Genomic DNA, 24,115 nt, shown 5'->3' on the forward strand with positions numbered 1-24,115 from the left:
CGTCCAATGTGTGCTTGAGAAGTCTGTAAGTATTAAGTCATAAAACTGTTTTACCCTTTAGGCATAGGAAAATACTGCTTCCAGCTGGTTTGTTTCTTGTGCAATCCTTAACAGAATTTCCCCCCACCTGGTGGGGACTTTACCCATTATTGTGTAAAAAGCCACTGAACTAATTGCAGGCACTGCCAACTGCCATATGTGGCTGTGCAGTTCAAACAGCCTTCACCGGGGCTCTTGTGATTGTTTTCAATATGAACTGTGTTGATATTCTGTATAAGCATGGAGCCTTACGACTGTTAATGGACCTAATCTTGGGTATGGTGTCTATCAGGCTAGGAAAAGCCAGGTCTCTCCCTCATTACTGAGAGGACCTATCTTGCATTATGTAAAACATGTGGTAAGGCTCCATGGTACTTATTTGTATGTTCCTGAAATGTAAATGGTATTTGTATGTCCTCACTAGCTGGTGCTACAGCATCAGTGTATGTGTGACATGTTTTTGTATATGCATCTGCTGTAAGAAATGTAACCCATGAATAGAATGCCTCTGTGTTGAATGCTGGCTGGGCCTTTGCCACAAAGGTTATAATATCTTACTCCCTGTGAGAGGGAGCCCTTGCATTTGTAACAATTGTGTTCCTACTTGTTTGCTATTAAGCGCAAGAAACACTGGTGCTGCATTACTATATTTAATGAATGGAAATCAGAGAAGGTAATGACAATAGTGAAGTAAGTTTAAACAACCTGCAGACAGAAATAGTGTTTTCTATTTAGCTTAGGAGGATGAAATCCCTAAAACTACTGATGTTTCCATATAAGATGACTAGGGAGTGTGAGCACATGTACGAGCTACTCAGGAGCCCAGTGAAATAAGTATATGACCTAAAGCGTTGGTGACGCCATGTTGTAAAGTTCCTTCAAATTAAGTAGGGCTGTGTGTTAGAACAACAAAAACATCAGAATATGTGGACTGAGTCCATCCAATCCTTCATATTATGTTGCCTGGATTCCCAGCTTGCTCAAAGTGACCTATCCCGACCCCTAACCATAACAGGTAACTAGATGGTATCTGCAACCTCAGAACATGACTACTCTAAATCCCCATGGGAATTGTGGAAACAAGTCTACCCTTGTGTTTATTAGGCAGGCATACCCAGAGAAAGACTTAATACATATACTAATTGTTTGCTTCAAACATTTATTGAAGCAATTGTATGCTTGCGTAAACATGAGCTACATTTTCACTAGCTTTACAAGAATGATGAAAAAGATTAACAATTCAAACAGAAAGACAAAATCGCTTGATTATTGAGTTACATGATAATGCCTAGCTAAATCTATGAATACGCTTACCCTAATCCTACGTATATTATCAGGAACACCGTGAGTGTACTCTCTGCCAGATCTCTTTGGAGGACAAAACCCCCTCACCGGTGGTGCATGCAGGCATGCAGGTGGCAAAATATGCACTGAACAAAAATTAATTGTGTCTCAGTCACAGAGTCCAGGATAATCCATGAAAGTCCTACCCCTGATGCATAAAACTCTGAGGTGGTTTATATAAGAAAAAAAAACAGCCGCAATCACACTATGTCAGAGATGCAGTGCAGATGTAGTTGTTTGCCTTTGCAACTCAGAGCTGTGTCCATCCAGACAACTATTGTACTCAATGTTCCTAGTCTTGGACAGAGTGTACCAGGCACTTGATAATAAGCATTCCAGGAAATATAATGCGTGGAGAGCCAATTCTAAGTATGCCGTCATGTATGTGCACAGCATGTGGAAAGTTACCATTGAAAAAATATGTCAAATTTGAACATGTAACTAAACAGGCAATTTCTCAATCAGGCCCTGTTGCACCCTACAACAGTCTAGAAATCTAGCAGCCCTTTAATGTGAATGCTAATAGCACTTTTGGAAAGGTTTGTTATGGAATCCTGTCTGGCTTCAAACCATGATACATACAAATCAATAAGGCAACATTAGGATGAGATATTTGGAGCTATTCCTCTTCCATCCGGATAACAGCATCTGAATGGTTTATTCTTCTGGTGCACAGGGTCACTACAGTACTTTTAAATTCTTCTTCTTCATGTTCTGAAAATAGCTGCTCTTTTGCATATGTCCAATTGAGTCTAAAACCACGTCCTTAGGTAAAGAGATCATAATTCTGGAGGTAGACTGCATTAAATGGTATACTTCTTCCTTTGTGTCACTTTGGCTCCAATTTTTGAGTCAGATGCAGTTAGGTGTGAGATAGAGGGTGGCCAGAATTAATGATCCCATCTGCATATGTCCAGATATGTTTATTACCTAATAGAAAAGCAAGTAGTTGGGAGTAATTATGCAGGCTTGAATTTAGTAGGAGAACAAGGTCACCTATAATTAGGTGAAGCGATATAGCACTCTGGAATACCACTTTTAATTTAGGTAATTACCTGTTACTCTTTGACCTCTGCTTGCTCTATTATGAGACATTCTAGGAGAAAAATCCTAGAGCCAGAGCAAATTTAGTGAACATGAGCGACTGTGTGCTCGCCAGTACTGTTCTGTTGCACGTAGCTGTATTATATTAGCACAAAGTGCTCTGTAGCATATAGCACTCAACACAGAATTACTCTTCTTGCATAATTATGCGCATTATTGTAGAATTTTCAGGCAATTCCATGGAATTATACCACATTGATTTACATGAGTTATAGCTACCACTAGAACTTTCTGAGCTATGAGTTAGCAGAAATCTCAGCTAACCTGTGCCATAAAGTATAACACATCAGTATTACTGTTATCTATTTACCAAACCTTTGACAGGTGGTACTCTAGATACCATTGCAATTTTTTTAAGATGCAGAAGAGCACATTGTTAATTCTTGACAGAGGGCTCAAGTGCTAGGCGAACAGAACATTATATCAAAATGCATTGACATAGCATTGGAACAATAAGGCATTACAAAAGGCACTGAGGAAAGAAACACAAAATATTCAATATGCAAAAGAAACTGGAAAATGACCCAATTATCCAATTTATTGAAAATACAGTTGTCAAAGCAACAGTCTGCATGATTTTGGGGTGGGGAATACAATGAAATTAAATAAAACAGAACCTGGTATCAGGAAGGCAATTCAATAACAGATAAAGTGTATATAGTTAGGCAGTAAGAAAAGAGGGACAAAGTAAAGTACAATTGGTACCAAAATGGAAATTGAAAAAAGTTTCCTCTGCTGATTGGCATGTATGTTTTTCTATTAAGATTCATCAGTAGATTAAGGAGCTATTTCTTTAGGGCCCTAATGTAAAGAACACTTGTATAATCTGCCAAATCATATAACTTGAAAACTCTCCTAGGCAGCACCTCTGATTCCTTAATTGCATACCCACCCTCATCAAGGACTTTGATCACAAAATCTTTATTGACAGATAGATTTGGAAACTTGAAGCCGTCAACCACATAATATGTTTGTTCCAGGCACGCCATAAGTATGAGATGGCCTCCTTTTTTTAACAGTGGTGATGCATTTTTTAGGCAAGTCCTGAACTCTTCTTTGTTGGTCGCCTGACACTCCAAGGAATGTTTTAAAAAGAGGCAGTCAGCCGGAGTCACAACGATGGGAAAAAATGGGTTGCAATTGAAAAAATCATATATAAGAACTTGTTTGATTTTTCCTCGCAGCATGTCTAGCTTCCCAGACCATGCATCCCTAAAATGAAGATATATGTACAGTTAATACCAGGTATTACACATTGAATGATCTCATGTCCCTAAGTTATATTCTAAACACTGAAAGAGGAAATTTTCCATAAACTGTTGAATACATAGCACCCTTATACCATGAAGGTCCTGATGAAGGCATACAATGTAAAACTAATAGATATATAAAGTGTAAATATGCATACATATACATTTATTTATACAGAGAGATTTTTTGATATCACACGTACATTTTTTGAAGCTCAATTGCAATTAGAAAGTTTAGGTAAGCTAGTATGCAAGAGCATATTGTTGATAAAACAATGAACAATTAATTACAGTGGCAGTAGCCTTTACCAGAGAGTTATGTATTTACTGCTTTTGCCATAGATACTACCACATAGTTGTGTAGATTCCACAAAAATTGTTGTTTCTAGCTACAATTAATGCAAATAATACCAGCAGAGAATGTGACACATGATTTGTATTTGTGATGCATTATTGAAAAAAACCTAGCCGCATAATTTGGCCGTCCACGCTTCATTAGCCTAGTAGCTCACATAATGTTAAAGCTTTACAAAGTGGTTTTGGGAGCTGTTATTTTATACCTATACACACATATACACATGCATACGCACACACATACACACACACACATGTTACCATACTTTTAGGGACTATGTGTGGATATTAGCCTTGTTGGGACAAACCTTTCCTAATACTTTAAAAATATGCCAATAACAGAACAATGTTAAGAAGAAATTCATAATTCAGCATTCTGCTTCAAATGTGCAAATATGTTGTTATTTAAACAAGCACACAGAAACATCCTTGTGGGGAGTTAAATGTGTGTTACAATCCTTGTGGGAGCTGACTCCATAGTTATCATTTGTGTTGGAATACAACCATGGTCACAGGGCTATGTATTTATTTTATTATCAATATACAAAAATACCATCATAATCTATTCTTAATTGAATGGTTGTACATATCCTAGGAGTACACAATAGACAAGTTATATTAACAATGCATCTGAAAATATCCTATATCAGGACTGCAAAAGAGGAATTCAGTCTGTGCGTACCTTAGGCTTAGTGTCAAAAGTATTAGGAGCTTGGGACTAACACATGGATGCATTAAATGATAGAATCAAGGTATGTAAACAACAAAGTGTGATCACCTTCATTAGTTGTTAGACCCCATCTTACTGTCGACATGGGGATGGTGTTTGATGCTGCCCAATGACATTGTATGTGATCATATCTTTGGAGATGCTGGCCACACCCATGGAGTAAGTTTCCCAAAGAGGTAGCATGTGAAGTTAATGATGTTCAACTCACCACAGAAGCAGTGTATGATTGTAGGAATGTTCAAATCACTGTAATGGTATGTACAAGTAATTTTGATATAGTTCTTGAAACAAGCAAAGTCCCCACAGTGCTGGTGTGTTAAAGCTTTACAACATGGTGTTGTAGGCCACAAAGGGAGCCTCAAGTCTCCTGGGGCTAAATCTGCTTCCAAGTAAGTACCACACTCGCTGGTAGCAGTATAAGGCATGTTGTCTTAGCTGCTTCCCAGGTGGGAGCAGTTAGCTCTCCTGCCAGGTGGGACTAAAGGTGAGTTTCTGCCAGAAAAGTGTGGTCAGGGTATGCATGTGCTCTCCCAGTCATGGAACCACAAAGTCTCTGGGTTAATCTCCCTGGGATACTGTGGAGAATTATGTCCCCGGGACCAATATTAGGATGCTGAGGGTGTCAATGAGCCCCTTCCCTTTTTTATTTAATTTGGCCCTAAAATATAGGATCTCCGGAGTGCACAAGTGACTTGTGGAGGGTGGCCACATGCCCTTGGCACTTGTTTTAGAGATGAACCTTGGGGGATGGGGACTCCGGGGCCCAATAGTGGCTCAGGAAGAGGGGGTCGCATAACTCCCACTTTTTTACTATTTGGGATGAGTAGATGGGGTCACCAGGACCCACTACTGGCACAGGGAGGTGCACTTATGCCCCCTTACCTTTAAATTGTATACCCTGTGTGTGATGGTGTCCCAGGGCCCACCAGTGGATTGAGGAGTGGACCTCATGCCCCCCTCATATTTATTTAATATTCAGCCATGGGAATGAAGAACGGGGTCTCCTGGGCTCAAGAGTTGTTAAGCTTAACATTTTTAATTGTTTCTTTGAAGCTGCAATCCAGTGGGAGGGACTCACGCTGATTACAAAATTATTGTTCTTTTTTCATTTTGGATCCCAGGGAACTCCTACAAGTTGGAGGGGAGAGTATCCCTACCCTCGTTCTTTGCTTTATTTTATATATTTTATGTGAACTTAAAGCTATAAAAGGCATGTATACTGGTTGCTTCCTTGAGTCTGGAAAAAGCTATATATATTTATATATATTACCTACTGGCGGTCGCCAGTAGGTCGTTATAGTTAGGACCTATTTTCCATAGGAAACCTGCAACATTCTATTCCCAATTATTTTGGTGCCTGTTGACGAATCTTCACAAAATTCTAATAAAAAGTGGGGCGCTCCAGTCCGCTCCTATCCCGAAAGTCTTGATTAGTCAAGCGGGAGCTGAGAAAAAAGGGGGGTCCCAAAACGTGTTTTCCCCATGCAATTTTCCATAGGAACCTTTAGTCGCAGCTACAGCCCGAACTGCTGAATGGAATTAAACCAGATTTTGCAAAAAGGTAGCGCTTGGTTCAGAGTCATGCCTTTTAGTTAAATGGTGTAACTCTGTTCAGTAGTTGCTGAGAACATCAAAAATTAAAATCACATATATATCTATGGCCGCGGTGGAGCCGCGCACCCTAAGCTCACCCTGCCGAGCACGAGCTGTATGTTAATTGGTTGTCAACACTCCAAACAAGGGAGTGTTGGCACCCACCTTGTGCCTCGGTAGAACCGAGGCACAAGAAAGCAGAAAAAAAACTCACAAAACGCAAAAAAGGGGCAGGCTAGAAACACCCTGACGCCCTAGGCATGCTCAGGGGGTCCCACAATAACCCCCAAAGCCCAAATGTTTTATTATTTTTTTAAACTGCAAGATTAGGGCAGGGTGCGTGGATCCTGCTGATGAAAAAAAAACAAAGCCTGGGCTCCCGCGCTTCATTGGGGGGCCAAATCCCGGGGCATGATCAAAAACAATAGTATGGGCGGCCCAATCCCCACCACACTGCCGCAGGGACCTCCACCCATGGGGCAAAGCATTAATAGTTGCAGGGGCACACGGGTCCCCCGCAGCCCCGGTGACTGCCACCCCCAAGGCTTGTAAATATAATGATGTGGGGCCTCTAAAGCCCCCCAAGCCACGGAGACCGCCACTCCCCGGGCTTGACTTATTTTTGATTACAGGGGGGCACACTGCCCCGGGGACCACCATCCCTAAGGGCTTTATTTTTTTAAAAATACCCTTTGTGGGGGGCTTAAGCCCCCTTACAAGCCCTGGGGACCGCCACCTCCACGGGGCTCTAAATATTTAAATTGGGGGGTCCGTGACTTACCTTCCAGCCCTGGGGACCACCATCCCCTGGGGCTTTGGAAATGGTGGAGGGGGGACACACGGCCCCGCTCATGGAGACTTGTTGTGGCCTTGGGGACCGTCACCCCCCAGGGCACGCTCCTGCAGTGTTCCCAGGGTGCCCACCCTGGGACACTGTAGTTTGCTATGGCAGGGTGGCTCTCATCCTGCCATAGCAAACTTGGTTTGAATTTTCAAAGAGAAAGCAGCTACCCATGTGGAAAAGCATTGCCGGCTCCTGAGGGATGCGGGGAGCCAGCGGGACCGTGTGGGGATTGGGGACCCCTCCCAAGGTCCCGAACGGAGAGGGCCAGCCCCAGGGATGGGGTTCCCGGGGCTACAAGTTGCCTGGAAGGGGGCCACACGGCCCCTTCCCCAAAAATAAAAAAAATTAAAGTAGAAAGGCCATGCCCCGGGGGATGGGGTCCCTGGGGCCGATTAAGGCCTCAGGAGGGGAGACATGTTGCCACCTTCCCCACTCTTTTTTAAAACAAATACATTTGGGGGCAGGCCCTGGGGAATGGCATCCCCAGGTCCATGAATATCAGGAAAAGAAGGGGGGGCACACAGCCCCTGTCTTAAAAAAAAAAGACCGGCATTGCGCCGGAGGCCATGCCCCCTTCTTTATGCACTCTGCAAACGCTTCCCGTGGCACGTTTGCAGAGGGGGAACAAATTTCCCTTGAATATTGGGGTACCCTTGGGGCCAACTAGCGCACCAGGCACATCCAGTATTCGCCAGGGGGCTGCGTTGCCGAGAGGTGTTCTGAGGCCACGCCCCTTTTTACACCTCTCTGCAACGTAGCTCTGTGGCGCTTAATGGAGGTAGCTGGTGGGCTAGTTGCAACCCAGGGATGCTAGTATTCAAGAGGAGGTAATTCCCCAATATAATACACGTCACGGGGCGCTTTTGCACAGTGTAGGGAGGGGGTGAGGCCTGAGTTGACATATGTGCAAACACACCCTGTGGCAGACTTTAAGTTGGGGAATTAATTCCTCTTCAATCCTGAGGGTCCCTTTGGGACAAACTAGTCCACCAGGTACCTCCACTAAGCACCACGGAGCTGCATTCCAGATTGTTGTAAAAAGGGACATGGCCTCTGAACGCCAATAAAGTGGACAGAGCAGTCTTGTGGGATGTACTGTGTTCAATTGTCTAATGCCTGGTGCCTTTTCATTCTAGCCAAGAAGACATACATTTCTGTGTTCCCTGTTCACAGCACTCAGAGAGATTAGATTATTTTTTTCATATCTCAATTCCTCACCCCAGTGGTAGTGGATGTGCACATTTTTTATGGTGGACTCTTGTACCAATCCCCAACAAACGTACTGCTTTACTTGGAACTGAGACACCCAATCCAAAAATCCGTCCGCCCTATCACCTCCTATTACAACATGCATGAGGGGAAAATGCTCCTAAAATCCCATTTCAAAAACTATTTGGACGATCATGCAGCATTGGTTACATTCACACAGATGCTGTGGGCAGCAGTGTAACAAACGATTAGAGGTCAAATCATGTGTGACGCAGTCCTTCATAATAAACAAAGGACAACTTAACAGACCTCACTGGGAAGAGCAATCTGTGACCTGACTCGATCAGATTCATCATGTCATACAGATACCATCAGGTGGCCGCTGAAGAAAGCGAAAAAGGATCTTAATGCCCTCTTCAGCTGCAAAGATGAGTTTGAACTTCAAAAACCATCACAATGAGCAGGCAGTTTGCTTAAAACACATCTCAGACAGTGAGAGGTGGTGCCTGCCATCCTGGCAATAAGAATCTGAGTCAGTCAACTTTTCATATACCACTAGGGGTTAGCGGGACACCGTCACATAATATTATAAAGACCTCAATGCCCCTGGGATCATCACTGATGAGGCTCATATAGACAGGTTCTTCGGGGACATCCGCCTTACCTACCTTAACAAGGAAAGCCTGGAACTGCTCTTAGTTGAGTTCACCTAGGAGAAATATGCACAACTATCTCTACCTTGCTCCATAGCAAGGCTCCTGGGGCAGGTGGCTTCCAATTGGAATTCTACAAATGAATGACACTTAACATAGTAGACTCTCTCTATGCTACCTACAAGCTACTGCCAATATCCAAAAAAGGCCCTAATAATAGTTCTTCCCAAACCAGGTAAGGATCCGGCATCCTGTGGTGCCCACCAAGCCATCTTCTTCCTTAATGTGGACACCAAGACCCTAGCCAGCATAACTGTGACCTGCCTTAAGAAGGTTAACCCCACCCTCATTCACCCAACACAAGTAGGCCTCATCCCAGGATGAATGTCCCGTAACCACCTTTGCACTTTGATCCATGTTCTGCGGATTGCCACGAATATGCCAGAAGAGGCGCTAGCCTTGTCCCTTTATGCTGAAAAGGCATTTGGTTGGATATAATGTAGATATCTCTTTGCAGTTCTCCAGAAATTTGATTTGGGAGACAACTTATTTAGCATGGTTTAGTGATTATATGACTATCACAGGTAAATGCATGGTTTCTTACCGACACCCTTTCCAGTATGATGCAGGACATGCACGGAGTGTTTGTTCTCCCTATTGAAGTTCTACTTGCCCTTGAACCCCTGGACAAAGTCATCCTCAAAGCAGCAAAACATTGTGGGCATACCCACACCATGAGGCCCCTCATATATGCTTCTTTACACAGATGACATCCTGTTGACTTTCTGACCTCTCTATTCCCTGTCAGCCCTCTTGAGTCTTACTGAAGCATTTACAGAGATAGCTGGATGTAAAGTTAACTGGAATAAGGGTAGAGCCCTACCCCTTTCAAGACAACTAGTTGTTTGCCATACAGGGCTATCAATTGTGCTGAAAGCCGTCTCACCTCAAATGCCTTAGAGTCTACGTTAAAAGGCACATGGAACGCGTGACAGTAGATTACATAGAGTGTGCCTGGGCTGAACACTCCTTAATCTCTCGCTATGTAGTAGGACATGATCTGTCATGATGGTACACCTGTCCACATTCACATACGTCCGAAATATGCTCCCTCTCTAGATCCCAGTTTCGACGTTGCACTCAATAGACATTAAAGATTTCAAAATCTGCAAAACCAGGACTGGCAATGTCCCAATTGATTCCCCATGGGAAAAGCTGTGGTCTGGGGCTCCCCTTAGTGATCCATCTTATACAACTCACGTAACAACACATGCTGGAACCCCATCGCTTCTGCGTTCTGATCCAGAGAAGTCTCTCCCAGAGCTGACAAGAACAGTGTTAATAATATAACTTTCCAACCCTATAATTCTAGTGATTGCCCTATCCTGAAGGCATGACAACAACCTTCTCTCAACAAACTTTCTCTGCTGGCACAGTGATTATCCTGCGGGGAAAAAATTAATTCTTGCACATTAAGTTGTCTCCCCCAATTTGTGAACTTGCACACTTCGGGCCATGTTTATCATGGTTTTGCATTGTGTAAGGGGACAAGAGGGTGATGCAAAACCTAGAATGAGATTCACCAAGCCACGCAGGGCCACCTTGTATGTCCCTGCATGTCCTGCTAAATGTGGAGTAACACAACACTGCTCAGGTGTTTCTCTGCCCCCAGGGAGGTGTTCTATGGGTGAAGCATGGGTGCTCTCACCACAGGGAGGGATATGATGAGGAGAAACATATTTATTTCTCCTCATTGTTTTACTTTCTATTTATACTGCATTCTACATTCTACAACACAGGCACCCCTGCTCCATGGTATAGGGGTACCTGCATTGTCCTTAGGCATCAGTTTGTATGCAAGAGCAGGCAGAGGGGCGAAATGCATCACATAATATTAAAGATGGCACATTCTTGCCTTCTCCTTTTCACATAGCACTGCAATGTGGAATGAGGAATTATATTGCATGAATATTTGTTAAATATGTCCCAATGTACTTTCCCAAACATGGAGAATAGCAAAGCTTCAAATGGTTGGCTGGCAGGTGCAATAGGATGCCTGAAAATCCACACCTTGTATGGATTTCCAAGCATGCTATAACACATGTTTTAGAGTGGTAGAAAAGTGTAACTGTAAATTCATTTGGAGGTGTAGATGTCAGCCCAGACCTTTAAACTCTCATACATACATAGGTCATAATCCGTCAATCAGTACAGAATACATACCTGTTGCCTTGAAGCTCACACATAGCCTTGGCAGCATAGCTGAAGTCAATAGCCCCAGGAGCATTTGTCTTCCATTTTTCTATCTCTGAGATGCATTTATCAGTTGAGCCACCAATAATGATCTCTGTGAAACTCTCACAGACTGGAAGGAGGTATTGGAGGAAAGGAGCAACGGACAACATGATCATAGTCTTTCCTTCCACACCAGCTGTTTGGAAAAATGTTCATAATTAGATTTAGTGTCAAACTTATGCAACAGTGAATAGAAGCACTCTAATAGCACTCACCTATCTTGTAAATCATGCATTATACCCATGCTCCACACTTTTCAGATGGATATTAAAATAAAAGAGGTAGAAAGAAAATTGAATATGAAAAGCATAACCCACACAACATTTAAAAAAAAAGTCCAATAGAAGAAGCAACAGATTTATCTGACTGCACATTGCTCTCAAGGAAAAAATCTCAGGTGCAATCAGAGTTTTGACACTAAGGGGGCCATTAGGATGACGGCCATCCTATCGGTAGTAGGGACTGCCCACCATTAGGGCTGGGGTCCGGGAAGGGCAGATTAGGATGCGCCCGCCACAGTGGCGGGTGCATCATGCATCTTTAGCATTGTGGCGGGCGGTGCTCTCAGTACCACCCGCCACAATGCTAAAAATGCATTATTGCATTTGCATTGACAAAGCGGCAGGCACCGCGCGGTGCCTGCTTCTTTGTCAATGCAAATGCTGGGGGGTACCACAGGTACACCCATGTGCACCCCCCCACCTCTACTTCACTTTGGGGGCCCACAGGGGGCCCCCAAAGTGAAGACCGCTGACCTTTCCGTGGCGGCACAGCCGCCATGGAAAGGCATCCATCCTGGCCAATCCTAATATGGCTGGCGGTGTCTAATAGGAAAAGCGGCGGACGGTCTTTCCGTCCGCCGCAGCCCCCCCGAGCAATCCTAATATGGCGGGGGGACTTTAGGGCAAGGATGGCGGGCGGATTGCCCCGGCCATCCGAATGGGCCCCCAAGTACTCAATTGCACAAACCGAGACATCAGAAACGAGCTAGCCACAATGCTGATAACTGTGGAGGGATGAACTAGAGAATATGAAGAACCCACTGATGTAGAACACTTCCTAAATACTCTAGACCAAAGTGAAATGGACACAGACAGTAGTGTCAAACCCCATACTTCAGCGAAAGCATACTCAAAACCAACGGACCAGGATGATCAGGAGAAAGAGAGATGCTGGAACATATACCCTACATTGGATGAATAAGAGTAAAAACAGTCCTAGGAGACGCTCAGCACCCATGGACAGCTCCACTCCCTATTAAAGGTCTAATGAGAAATCCAGGCTGGTAGGAAGAAGAAGCCAGATTCACCACATGGGTGGATTGTGTATTTTTGAGAATGATAACTTCATTTAATAATGTGAGTTTAACTGCATGTTTTCAATATCAGACAGCTACCTTACATCGAGGGAAAGAGGTGAATCTGCACTCAGGAAAAAAAAAGAGATTAAAAAAAGTTGTCAGGACTCGAAAGGGATCGGGAATTGGCTTGGTGAGTAGTTTTCAGGGCTCAGGGGCTTGGGTGTTGTTAGGACTGCAGGACGCTGATTAAATAAACCATGACCGTCACTGCAACCCATGGGGTGAGAGAAAGGATGAGAAGGTGAAATGATTATGGAAGGTGTGGGATGACATATGTTGCATGTGTTCTCTTTGGTCAATAGAGGTGGTTCCATGTTCACACTGTATTGCACTTGTCATATGAGAATTGATAACAGAAAACACCAATACCTCTAACTGCAAAGATACTTACACTTGAGGATGGAATGCATGAAGTCCATTCAACTACCACATCTGCCTGATCACAGGGTAACACAGAACCAAACCTTCAACCAACGAAACATAATAAAATTGAAATGCATTCCCACAATGATCTTTACTCTTCTATAGTAGAAATAGGATTCAGATTTAAACACCCTTGCTCTTTGAAAATGCTGTGGCCATAAAAAGAAAGTCACACAGCACATATCAAAAATGTCTACAAGGTGTCTATACACAGTTTCCCTGGAAGTTAATTGTCTTGCACATTGTATCGAGTGAAAATACATACTGGTGTTGCTAAATTCAAACATTCCCAGGTCTGGCCCTGTCACAGGAAACACACTTAACTTTGGTAGGAAGTGACACATTGAGATGTGACAGTGTAGGTAAAGGTAGCACTCTCTCTGCAGATGCTGATGACCCCACTGGAACACAGTAAAAGGGGGAGTAGTCCCGAGATGTAAATCATTACCTGTACTTGTAGTGTGCACATGGAAAGTTAGTGTGGAACAAACATTGGCAAGTCAAAAATAAAAGAGCAATTACCATAGGCTATGTTTATGCACCTGTAGGGATGTCAAGAGAGCTCCTCCTTGTGATAGTGAGCATTAGAAGTTCACATAACATGATGACATAACATGACATGACATAACATAACATTGCTAAGCAAACATAGAATGACATGACATGACACAACATAACATAACATAACAAAACATGACATAACATGACAGCATAATCAAACATAGCATGGCATGACATGACACATGACATAACAGAACATAGCATAATATAAGCAAACATAGCATGACATGACATGCCATGACATGACATAACATAGCATAGCTAAGCAAGCATAGAATGTCATGACATGCCATACCATTATATAACAGAACATATCATAGCATAAGCAACCATAGCATGACATTACATGGCGTGATATAACATGACCTGACCTACCATGGCATAGCTAAGGAAACATCGAATTACATGCCATGACAAGGTGTGGCATTACATATCATACCATAACACAACGTATTAGAGAGACAAAAGCTGGACAGCCCGGCCAAGGCACTAGATATATTATTACTCGCAGAAACCTGGCTAACTATGGAATCTACCCCTGATATATTAGCAACACTACCAGGCAACTACCATATTTTCCAGTCTAACAGACCTCCAGAAAAAAAGAGGAGCGAGGGTAGCAACAGTTGTAAAAAAGGACCTTTCCATCACCACCATTGCCCCATTAGAAGTGGCATGAGTGGATAGTCTCACGTTAAAACTAAACTCTCTGATGTCCACATTGGTGTGTGTCCTGATTAATAGGCCCCCTATTGCAATGGAGGAATTCACCAGCAAATTGGCAAATTGTCTTGCCCCTTTAACCATAGACTATGCGAAAACATTGTTAGTTGGAGATCTGAATTGTTGGTCAAATGGGGAAGAGGGTAGCCGGGGCTCTAAGGAGTTAACAGACATATTGAAAAATGCTAATCTAGAAGAACATATAAACGAGCCCACACAGATTAAAGGGCATGCATTAGACCAGCTAAGGAACAATAACCTTAACTGTTAAGCCATGTGTTTGGTCAGCCCACCACTTAATACATTTTACATTAAGTGGTCTATCATTAGCTAAACCCTTAGACTACTAAATAGGAACTGGAATCGTATCAGTTTGCCAGAGTTCCTTAATAGCCTCAGAACTATGCTACCGCCTAGAATAGAAAATGTTGATGACTTTGAGACAGCAATTACTAACTGGCAATTAAGAGCGAGTGAGATTCATGCCCCATTTCAAAGGAAAAGGAGTTGCCTGAGGCGGTATGAGACATCTAAGTGGTTCACCGTAGAGCTCAAATTGGCAAAGCTAAAAACTTGCCGGGCCGAATGCAAATGGCGGAGAAGCTATTCTCCTGCAAAAAGAAAAAAATATGTAAAACCTCTTACAGACTATAAAGCAGACATTTTGGAGGTAAAAAAGCCTTCTTTACGAGCAGAGTCCTAAGCTCAGAAAATAAATCAAAAGACATTGATAATATTCTTAGAAGAACTATCCAACCCAGACTATTTAACACCTGCCATAATTCCCTTGCAGACCTTATGTGATGATTTGAATGACTTCTTTGTGAACAAACTTAAGACAATACAAGGTTCCGTCAACTAGTTCAAAGGACTGGAAATCACACCGGCAAATCACAAATCTGGTAACACTCTCTAGGTTTTAGGAAATAATCCTAGATCATCTTACAGAATTAAGTAACAAAGTAAAATGTGACTCACTTAAAGACCCTTGCCTTTCTGCTATACAAAAAGACATTCTTACCCACTTTCCAGATACCATCCTCACTTTGCTCAATGTATCTCTGGAGCAAGGTGTGGATCCAAGGGCCTTCAAAGATGCAGTGTTAATCCAGCTTCAAAAGAAAGTCAGAATAGATCCCAGACAATTGAGCAACCACAGACCCATGTCGCTTCTCCCATATCCTGCAAAAATACTTGTAGCACATGTAGCAAAACTCCTGGGGAAGCGTGTCTCAGTGGTTAGAGGCGGCAGACCTGGAAGCTGAGATCGGCCGTGGACCAGGGTTCCATCCCCCGCCTCGGCGGGTCTCGGGCTCAAAATTCCACGGACTCGACAATTCTCGCTCTGGTGCCTACTCGACTCACGGGGTCACACTCTGCGACTCTGGGCAACAGCTTGCTTAATCTCCACTGCGGCCCCTCGCGGCGGGATGCCTGGCTTTCACCTTGTGGATACCCTGCCGGGGTATCTCACAGGGGAATACCAGGACGGGTTCCCTAAGCAAGCGCCTTGAGACCTCTGGGTGATTTGTGCGCTATATAAGTCGAAATACATTTACATTTACATTTACATTTACTATGCACCTTCATTGAAGAGACTATATTTTTTAACTCTCATCAAGCAGGCTTTTGGCCATCACACTTGACCGAATCAGTCATCCTAAGTGTAGTGGATGACCTGAAGGCGGGAGCAGACAAGGGGTGTGCGCAGGCACTGCTCCTGCTCGATCTATCCCCTGCATTCAATATCGTGGATCACACAACATAAGCGGATAGAATGTCAGCGGCAGGTCTGAGGGAAATGGCCTTGGACTGGATGAAATCCTTATTGAGGGATCGCACCCAGTCTGTTAGGCCGGCATCCTATCGTTCGGCCAGGGTCAATACCACCTGCGGGGTACCAAACGCCCTGTCCCCGTCCCTTGTTCCATCCTCTCCAATGTAGGCGGTTTAAGGTCTACAACTACGCTGACAATATGCAGTTGGTTTTCCCAATAGACAAGACAGAGGACTCAAAGGCATTTTTCCAAAACTCCATGCTATTTATCAAAGACTGGATGAGTCATAACCATCTCAAACCGAACTCTGATAAAACAGAGATAGTCTCATCAAACAACCGACTACACCATTGGACCCCAGGACACTGGCTGGTTACATTAGGCATTTCACCTATCCCTAAGAACTTTGTAAAGAGCCTTGGCATCCAAACTGACACCAATCTATTGAAGCACGCACAGATTAGCTTGATCACGTCATCGTGCATCTATCAACTGAGGAATTTCAGACAGATCAGGAGATTCTGTACCAGGGATGCAAGGTTGGTGATCATGTTGGCCTTGCTTATGTCCAGGTTGGATCATGCCAATGCTATCTACTTAGGTCTCCCAGCCAAACAAACTCACAGGCTTCAGCTGATACAGAAACAAGCTGCCAGAGTCGTCTTCCAGCAACCAAGACACTGCCGTATGAAGCCATTGATGAAGCAGCTTCACTGGCTCCTGTGGTTCAGCGGTCTATGTTTAAGACAGACTGCACGCTTTTCAATGCGCTCCACGATAGGGGCTCCAAATGTATTTCTACAAAGTTTTCACCATACCTCCCCAAACTAGAACAAATCTGCTGATGATTCCAAGATTTAAATGCAAAAGAATGGGTGGCTCACGTTTTTCTATGCTAGGCCCGAAATTCTAGAACTCTCTACCGATTGATATCAGTCAAACGCTGGACGACATATGTTTTCAGGAAAAAAATGAAAACTTGGCTGTTCACCCAGGCCTATTGTTAGACTGTATACCGGGATGGCTTCCAACTCAGCACCAAGAGACCTTTTGGTGAATTGAATGTGCGCTTAATAAATTCCCTAAAAAAATAATAAACACAACTTAGCATAGCATAACATGGCATGATATGGCATGACATAAGGTAACATAACATAGAATAATCAAACATAACATGACATAACATAACATGATATAACACAAAATAGCATGGTGTTAGACCCCTTGCTTGGTCACAGGTTCATGGAGGGTTTTTGTTTCCTGAATATAGAGATTACCAGATGGGAATAGCGGCCAGTAATGGTAATGCAGTTCCCAGTCCCTCCCTTGTTCTCCATACTGTGTAACTCATCATGAGAGCTTGCAGATGGTAACCAACAGGGTTACTACTTCTGCTCTGTGCCGGGTGGCTGACGACCTTACTGGAAGGAAGCCAGTCGACCCTCCCCAATGTCATCCTTCCATTGTAAACATTGCTTTCCTCTTCAAGGGACATATTCACTTCAAAAAGTGAAAAAACATAGGCGAGGAATGTAAATGCAAGGAGGCCCGCTGCCTCTCACACCCTCTATCTCTGCATTCTCAGGCACCTCCAGGGGTCACACAATACCCCAGCCTCATAAAGGAGCAACAGCTGTTTGTGCCCTGGGTGTCTATCACAGAATGCTCAAGCCCACATTATCTGGTACCTAAAGTACATTTCCACACACTGCCCAAGTCACTGACCTCACAGAATTTCTCTGTCATCAGTTTACTGTGTGCTATGTCAGAAGATTTACCTAAATGTGTTATTATTAGGTTTTTAAACACCTTAAATCTTGTGTTGTTACTAGCAACGTTAAGGTGTATGTATTTGCCACAAGTTGTGATTGTTTCGAGGTTCTAGGTGAGTTTACAGAGCCATAATAATGCGTCCATGCACAATTTGCACTTATACATTACACAATTGCATTTAAATATCATGGTTTTATTACCCTGAAGTGATCATGGCCCTTAAATGTATGTGAAGTTAATGAGTCCCGCAGGCCTAGTAGCCACTTCATGTGTTCTGGTCAGGGTTGGATTTAATCAAAAATTGGCCTGGGCTCCCTAAAAAACAAGGGGGCCACATTTGCAGATTTCCCATTTTTGATAAACATTGCTTCAATCTTTTAAGTAAGAAAAGAAGGTGGGGTTCTCTAAACAAGGCATGTTTCCTTAACTTCACTAAGATAAAAACAGATTAAAGGTTGCCAGGACTCAATTATGAACCACATATGAATATAAGTGAGGCCACTTCTGCTCCGGTCCCTCCCCAACTCATCTGCATTCATTAATGGACCAAACCAGCGAGAGACTGAGAATGAAACCTCCACCTGTTGGTAAAAGGGAGGTAATAGATGCCCATCTGCCTCCAGGAAGGTCATTCAAGGCCCACTGGGTTGCTGGCAGCATCTGAACAGCAGAGACACAACTCAAATCGGCCACCAATCTGGGTAAAAAAGCACCTTGTAGCCGCATCTCTGATACCAGCACATGTCCATTTACCCACGTACCCACCTTATTAATCCGACCTTGGTGGTGGTCCATCTGCACACCTCTTGCATCTCTTATAACAGCACACCATCCCTTTGAAGGGTGGCAAACATAAATATTATTTTAGGAAAACACTGAACTCAGCAGTGAGTTGGTGAGTCGTTCTCCTCATTTCAAGAACTTCACACATTCTCTCCATGAGAAGATCCCACCTCCTGTTCATTTGTTTTGTTGAAGTTCGTATTCTCCATAATCTTGTGTGGAAGAACCATTCAAAGCTGCATAAGTGTTAGCATCACAGGTCCAAATGGTTTTTTGGGTGTGCCCGAGTCAGATGCAGTGACAATGGCCACCTGTTTTTTTGCTAAACCTTTTGATAATTTTCAGTTAAACATGTGTTAGTCTTTTAATCTTCGGATTCTGTTCTGTTTTATCCTAACAAAAGGTTGTTTGGTTGTTACTTTTATTCAAACACAAGGTTATATTTAGTTTTACATTAACTGTGTGTTATTTTAGCATAAGGCTGTGTTATGTTTCATGCTATCATAAGGTTGTGTTGAGTTTCATTTTAACACACAATGTGCTGTGTTTTATTTTAATATACGAAGTTTTGTTTTATTTTACCATACGAATGTGCAGTGTTTTCTTCTAACTTACGTGTGTATTGTGCTTTATTTTAAATAAGGTTGTGTTATGTTTTATTTTAATATAAGGTTGTGTTGTGTTTTATTTTAGCGGAAGCTGTGTTGTGCTTTATTTTAATCTAAGGTTGTACTGTGTTTTAGTTTAACATAAGGTTGTCCAGTGTTGCATTTTAACAAAAGGCTACATTGTGTTTTATTTTAACTCAAAGTCTGTTAAAAAAAAAAAGCTTGAGCTTCTTCTTTTAAAAAAAACAAAACATGCAAATCCTACAGAACAAAATGTAAACACGATGTTGATCTTTAATTCATGTTAGCATTACAAGTTGTTTCCTTGTTGTTTGTATTGTAGTGTCTGCCAGCAGGACTGAAAGCTAGATGTGCAAGAAACCGAAGTTGTAACACATAGCCCCTGAAGAAGGGTTTATTTAAATCCGAAATGCATTGGGCTTTTATTTTGGAAAATTGTTAACTATGGAGTAAATTGCATAGTATGTGATGATGGCAGCAACATGTATGCATTGAAAGCAAAAAGTCATTAACTGTTTTTTGTTGATCTCTTTTGAATTATATAAAAGATTTTTGTAATATAATTTATTGATTCTTGTGAAAACTTGCATGTATAATTTTGTGTGTAAATCAGAGTATATGGATACGTTTTAAGAATATAAAACCTTAGGGACACTTGGTAGAGCGCCTTGCAGACCTGGGCATCCCCAGGCCTCGACAGAGCAGGTTCATATAGGGCGTTGGGCAACACTCCATGCAGGGCTCCCTAAATAGTTAAGTCCATCATAACTTCAAATTTAACAACATTTGTAGTTGATTGAGGTGTGCAGTTCTACACATCTACAGAGCTGATTCTGATGAGAGCCACACAAGACAAGGCATCCTGAATTCCCCTGGTTGTTTAGTTTAAAAAAAAATTACAGGTTTGCTAGGTTTTCCTAGGTTCGGCTGAGCTTGGCCCCAAAATCTACAGCTGGCCACATTTCTAGTCTGTTTTCAGTTGTGTTTTGGGCCATTTTATGTCACAAACACTAGGCCTACCTACACAAGTGAAGTATCATTTTCGTCTGGAGACTTTGGAGAACACAGAATAGTAGAACAAGTGTTATCACCACATTTCTGCTTCCCAAATGTAAGATAGTGTGTAAAAAAGAAGTAATTTTGAACAATGCCCTCTAATGCTAAAATGGGTACTCACAAATTCAGTGAACACAAATAACTACTGCTTCTAAACTCTATATCTTCCTGGTACCTATTTTTCACTCCAACATTTTAATTGGCTTTGGGTACCTCAGGTTCTTAGTGAACCTACAAGCCTTATATATCTCCACAAGCAGAAGGGTCCCGAGATGTAACAGTATATAGCTTTAAAAAATCTACCTTAGTTAGAAAAAGTTACGGGTGAAAATGTGGGCACAACTGCCAGTTTTTTTTCCATCGAAATTTCAATATTCTTTTATTTCAACTGTTACTTTAAAGGAAAAAAACCTTGAAATATCTACAAAAATGACCCCTTCCCGAATTCAGAATGTTGTCTACCTTGTAGCAATATATAGCTAGCCAGGATCCATTTCTTGTTTCACACTCATTTCTACCTCCAACTGCAAGGCAGTTGAAAGCATAAAAAATAGTAAACATAGGCTATGTCCCAGTAAAATGGCAAAACTGTGTAGTAATTGTTGGTTTTCTGACAAAAATATGCCTGTTCCTTAAAGCTGAGAAGATTGTGATTTTAGCACCACAAACCATTTGTTGACACCTGTGCAGTAGAAAAAAACAGACATACTTTTTCCCAACAACAAAACAACATTTTGCTGTATTTTGCCTAATTTCTCAATCCCTTCCAAGGGAATCCGCAAACCGTGGGCACCTTTAGAATCCTTAGCATGTTGAAAGAGAAGGATGCCAATTTGGTGTGGAAACCTTATGTGGATAAAACGTTATGGGGGCCTTAGTGCAAACTTCCCCACAAGCCACAAAAGGCTGTGGCATGGAGGGAAAGGCCTGGCAGCAAAATGGTCAGCACAAGGTATGTTGTGTTTTATGTTAATAGAAGCCTGTGCAGTGTTTTATTTTAACACAAGGTTTTGTTGTGATTTTTTTTAAACAAAAGCTACGGCAAGAGATGTTTTATGATATTGCTTAAAATGCATTGCTAAGTTGTAGATTCATCCCTTCAATATTTCCACTAATAGCACAAACAAGGAACATTGATCACACCCAAACTTGTTATTTACTCTTCTACTTCTGATTTTATTCCCAAATCTCATCAACTGCCCTTTCTTTGATTCCAAAAGATTTCTGTAATCAATACATTGATTATACTTATCTTCTAGTAAACAGAATTGAGAAAGGAATTAAGATTCCTGAATCACAGAGATTTCCCCCAGTCGTGTACAGGATTCAATGAATAACATGTTTACACAAAGGAAATGTTTCTCCAAACCTTCTGAATGTATCCACAGTCTATGTAGCTCCTCTCCAACTACCAAGGAACTGAAAGAAAGATGAGGGCGCAATGGATCAAAGGGTCGCTTACCCGCAGGGAAGGCTTTGGTCAGACTACCAAGTAGCGACTTGATGGAATCTTTCTCAAACTCAGACTCCTTTGATGTGTAGCACTCAACTACTTTTTTTGGATCCAGGTGCTCGTCATGGATCTTTTTCAGGTCAGCAAAAGTTGCCATTCTGAATGGTAGTAAGTGACAAAATACTTCAATGACCTGTGCTCCCAGATTTATACTAAATAATTTAAATTGCAGATTATTGAAAACAGACATACATCAACTTTAATATTCATGTGCTCAAAAGCTAACAGAGAATTAAACCCGTTCTTGTTGACAGTTAGCAGCTGACTGAAGCATGTGAACTGCTCATCTTGTTTGCCAAACATAATTATGTAATCATAAGATAGACACAGTGAGGCAAATAGAAATAAATGTCCCATCACCTGAGTGGGAACAGGTAAAGCAGTGCTATTTCTTGGTCCTTCTGCTACAGTAATTCAAACCCCATCTTGTATTTTCTTTTTTGTATTGTGTTGATTTTTTGAGTTTTTTATCTTGAATCATTTTTATTGAGTAATATACAAACTAGAAGTATAACAAATCACAAAACTATGTGTAGTAATGTGTAAGCCACTACTATAAAGGTCTCTTCAGGAGAATCCTCTCAACATTGATGGAGAAAGCTGCAGAGCACCAGGAGTGAACTGGGAAGTCCATCTATGTCCATTGGGGTCACACCTCTTCCTTCAGATACATGTGAACCTTAGAAGAGTTAAGGGCTGGACTGGTTGTCAGAAAAATCATGAGAATATCTAGAACATTCAAGAAGAGAAGTGCAGAGACATCCCACAGCTGAAGGAAATGCAAGCTTAGTTGTATTTTGCTATTGGTGACTTAGCCCTTTTGACTGCTCCATTTCCTCTGGTTCTCTGCTCTGACATATTTCCTTTCTGGTTGACAGAGCCTTATGCAAAGTTCTGGGTGAATTCATATCGTGAGGCATGCACTGGTTTTGGGAGCTCCAGAATGGAATAATAATGACACATATCAATGCTTCATCACTCTTGCACACTCTCCTGAGTTCAGCGTTCCCTCATCAGCTAGCATTGCTAAACAGGGACTGAAGTTAAGCCCCTCACACCACAAGACCAGCTCTTTGCAGTACCTGTCTTTGGCCTGGTTTCCTCCTTCACTAGCCCTCACAGTGATCCTCACTGACCAGCAGAGGCCACCTTGAGTGCCATGGGCCTGACTCTGGGGGAGACACTTTCTTGGCAGTGTCTTGGCTTTGATAGGCAAACAGCATTTACCATGTGGCCTCAACCATGCACGCCATTACAACGCAAACGTTCATTGTAAAATCTATAAAGACATATGTGTGGTACAGGTGGTCATAGCTTTGGAGGGAATGGGTGGAAGGTGTGTTAAAAACAAGGTATCAGGACATCAAAGGGATTGGTATGTGGCTTGGTGAGTAGATTTCAGAGCCAAGGGATGGGTCTTAGGGCTATGGGTGGGGGGCTGGGCTGTGCTCTTAGGGCTGGCAGGTCAGTTCTAGGGCTCAGGGCTTGGGTTTGTTTTCAGGGCTTGGGGCCCAGTTTTAAGGCTCAGGAAGAGAGGAGGAGTGGTGGATGGGGCTTGGGCGAGGTGCGGCTGTGACATGTGCCAGGGGTTACTAAGTGGGTACTGTTACCACCTTTAAGATAAATATGCCTTTATGAATCAAGCCTTTACAACAAACTTTTTTGTAAAGGCATGCATAATCTGTGTGAAGACATTCTTTGGAATGGTAACATGTAGTAACCAATGCATTGTAATGGCATGTGTGGTATTCACACATGTGATTCCTTTATGAAACTCCCTGATAAGCTCATCTTCCATGATACACTCCTCTCACTATCTCAACTCTACGTCCCTGCTATTGTAAATCCCTCCATTTACTCGTTTATTCACTCATACATCAGTCAGTCAAAACACTTTATTTGATTACTTAAAATCATAAAAGACAAGATAAAAACATTTTTCTAAAAGTGTTACAAATCATATATATATACAATCAGTGCAATCAGTATAACATATGCAATAGAGCCAAAGTGTACATCATCTGTTTACGAAACAGCTAAAACAGCTAAAAGTCAGGCAGGGATTCTGTAGGCAGCTAATCTTTTGTTATTAATCCGGGCA

At 42.3% G+C, this 24,115-nt stretch overlaps 1 protein-coding gene across 1 annotated transcript; it reads right to left on the bottom strand.

The window, feature by feature from the left end:
• Window positions 1–2,988: 2,988 nt before the first annotated feature.
• Window positions 2,989–22,120, bottom strand: LOC144752119 (nicotinamide N-methyltransferase-like). Its single transcript, XM_078640063.1, has 3 exons — window positions 21,964–22,120; window positions 11,344–11,551; window positions 2,989–3,699 (listed from the first exon to the last, which is right to left on the bottom strand). The coding sequence occupies exons 1-3, from the start codon at window positions 22,109–22,111 to the stop codon at window positions 3,273–3,275; spliced, it is 783 nt and encodes a 260-aa protein (XP_078496189.1). The 5' UTR covers window positions 22,112–22,120; the 3' UTR covers window positions 2,989–3,272.
• Window positions 22,121–24,115: the final 1,995 nt, after the last annotated feature.

The sequence above is a fragment of the Lissotriton helveticus genome, chromosome 4_2 (genome assembly GCF_964261635.1).
Source record: "Lissotriton helveticus chromosome 4_2, aLisHel1.1, whole genome shotgun sequence".
Lineage (NCBI taxonomy): Eukaryota > Metazoa > Chordata > Amphibia > Caudata > Salamandridae > Lissotriton > Lissotriton helveticus.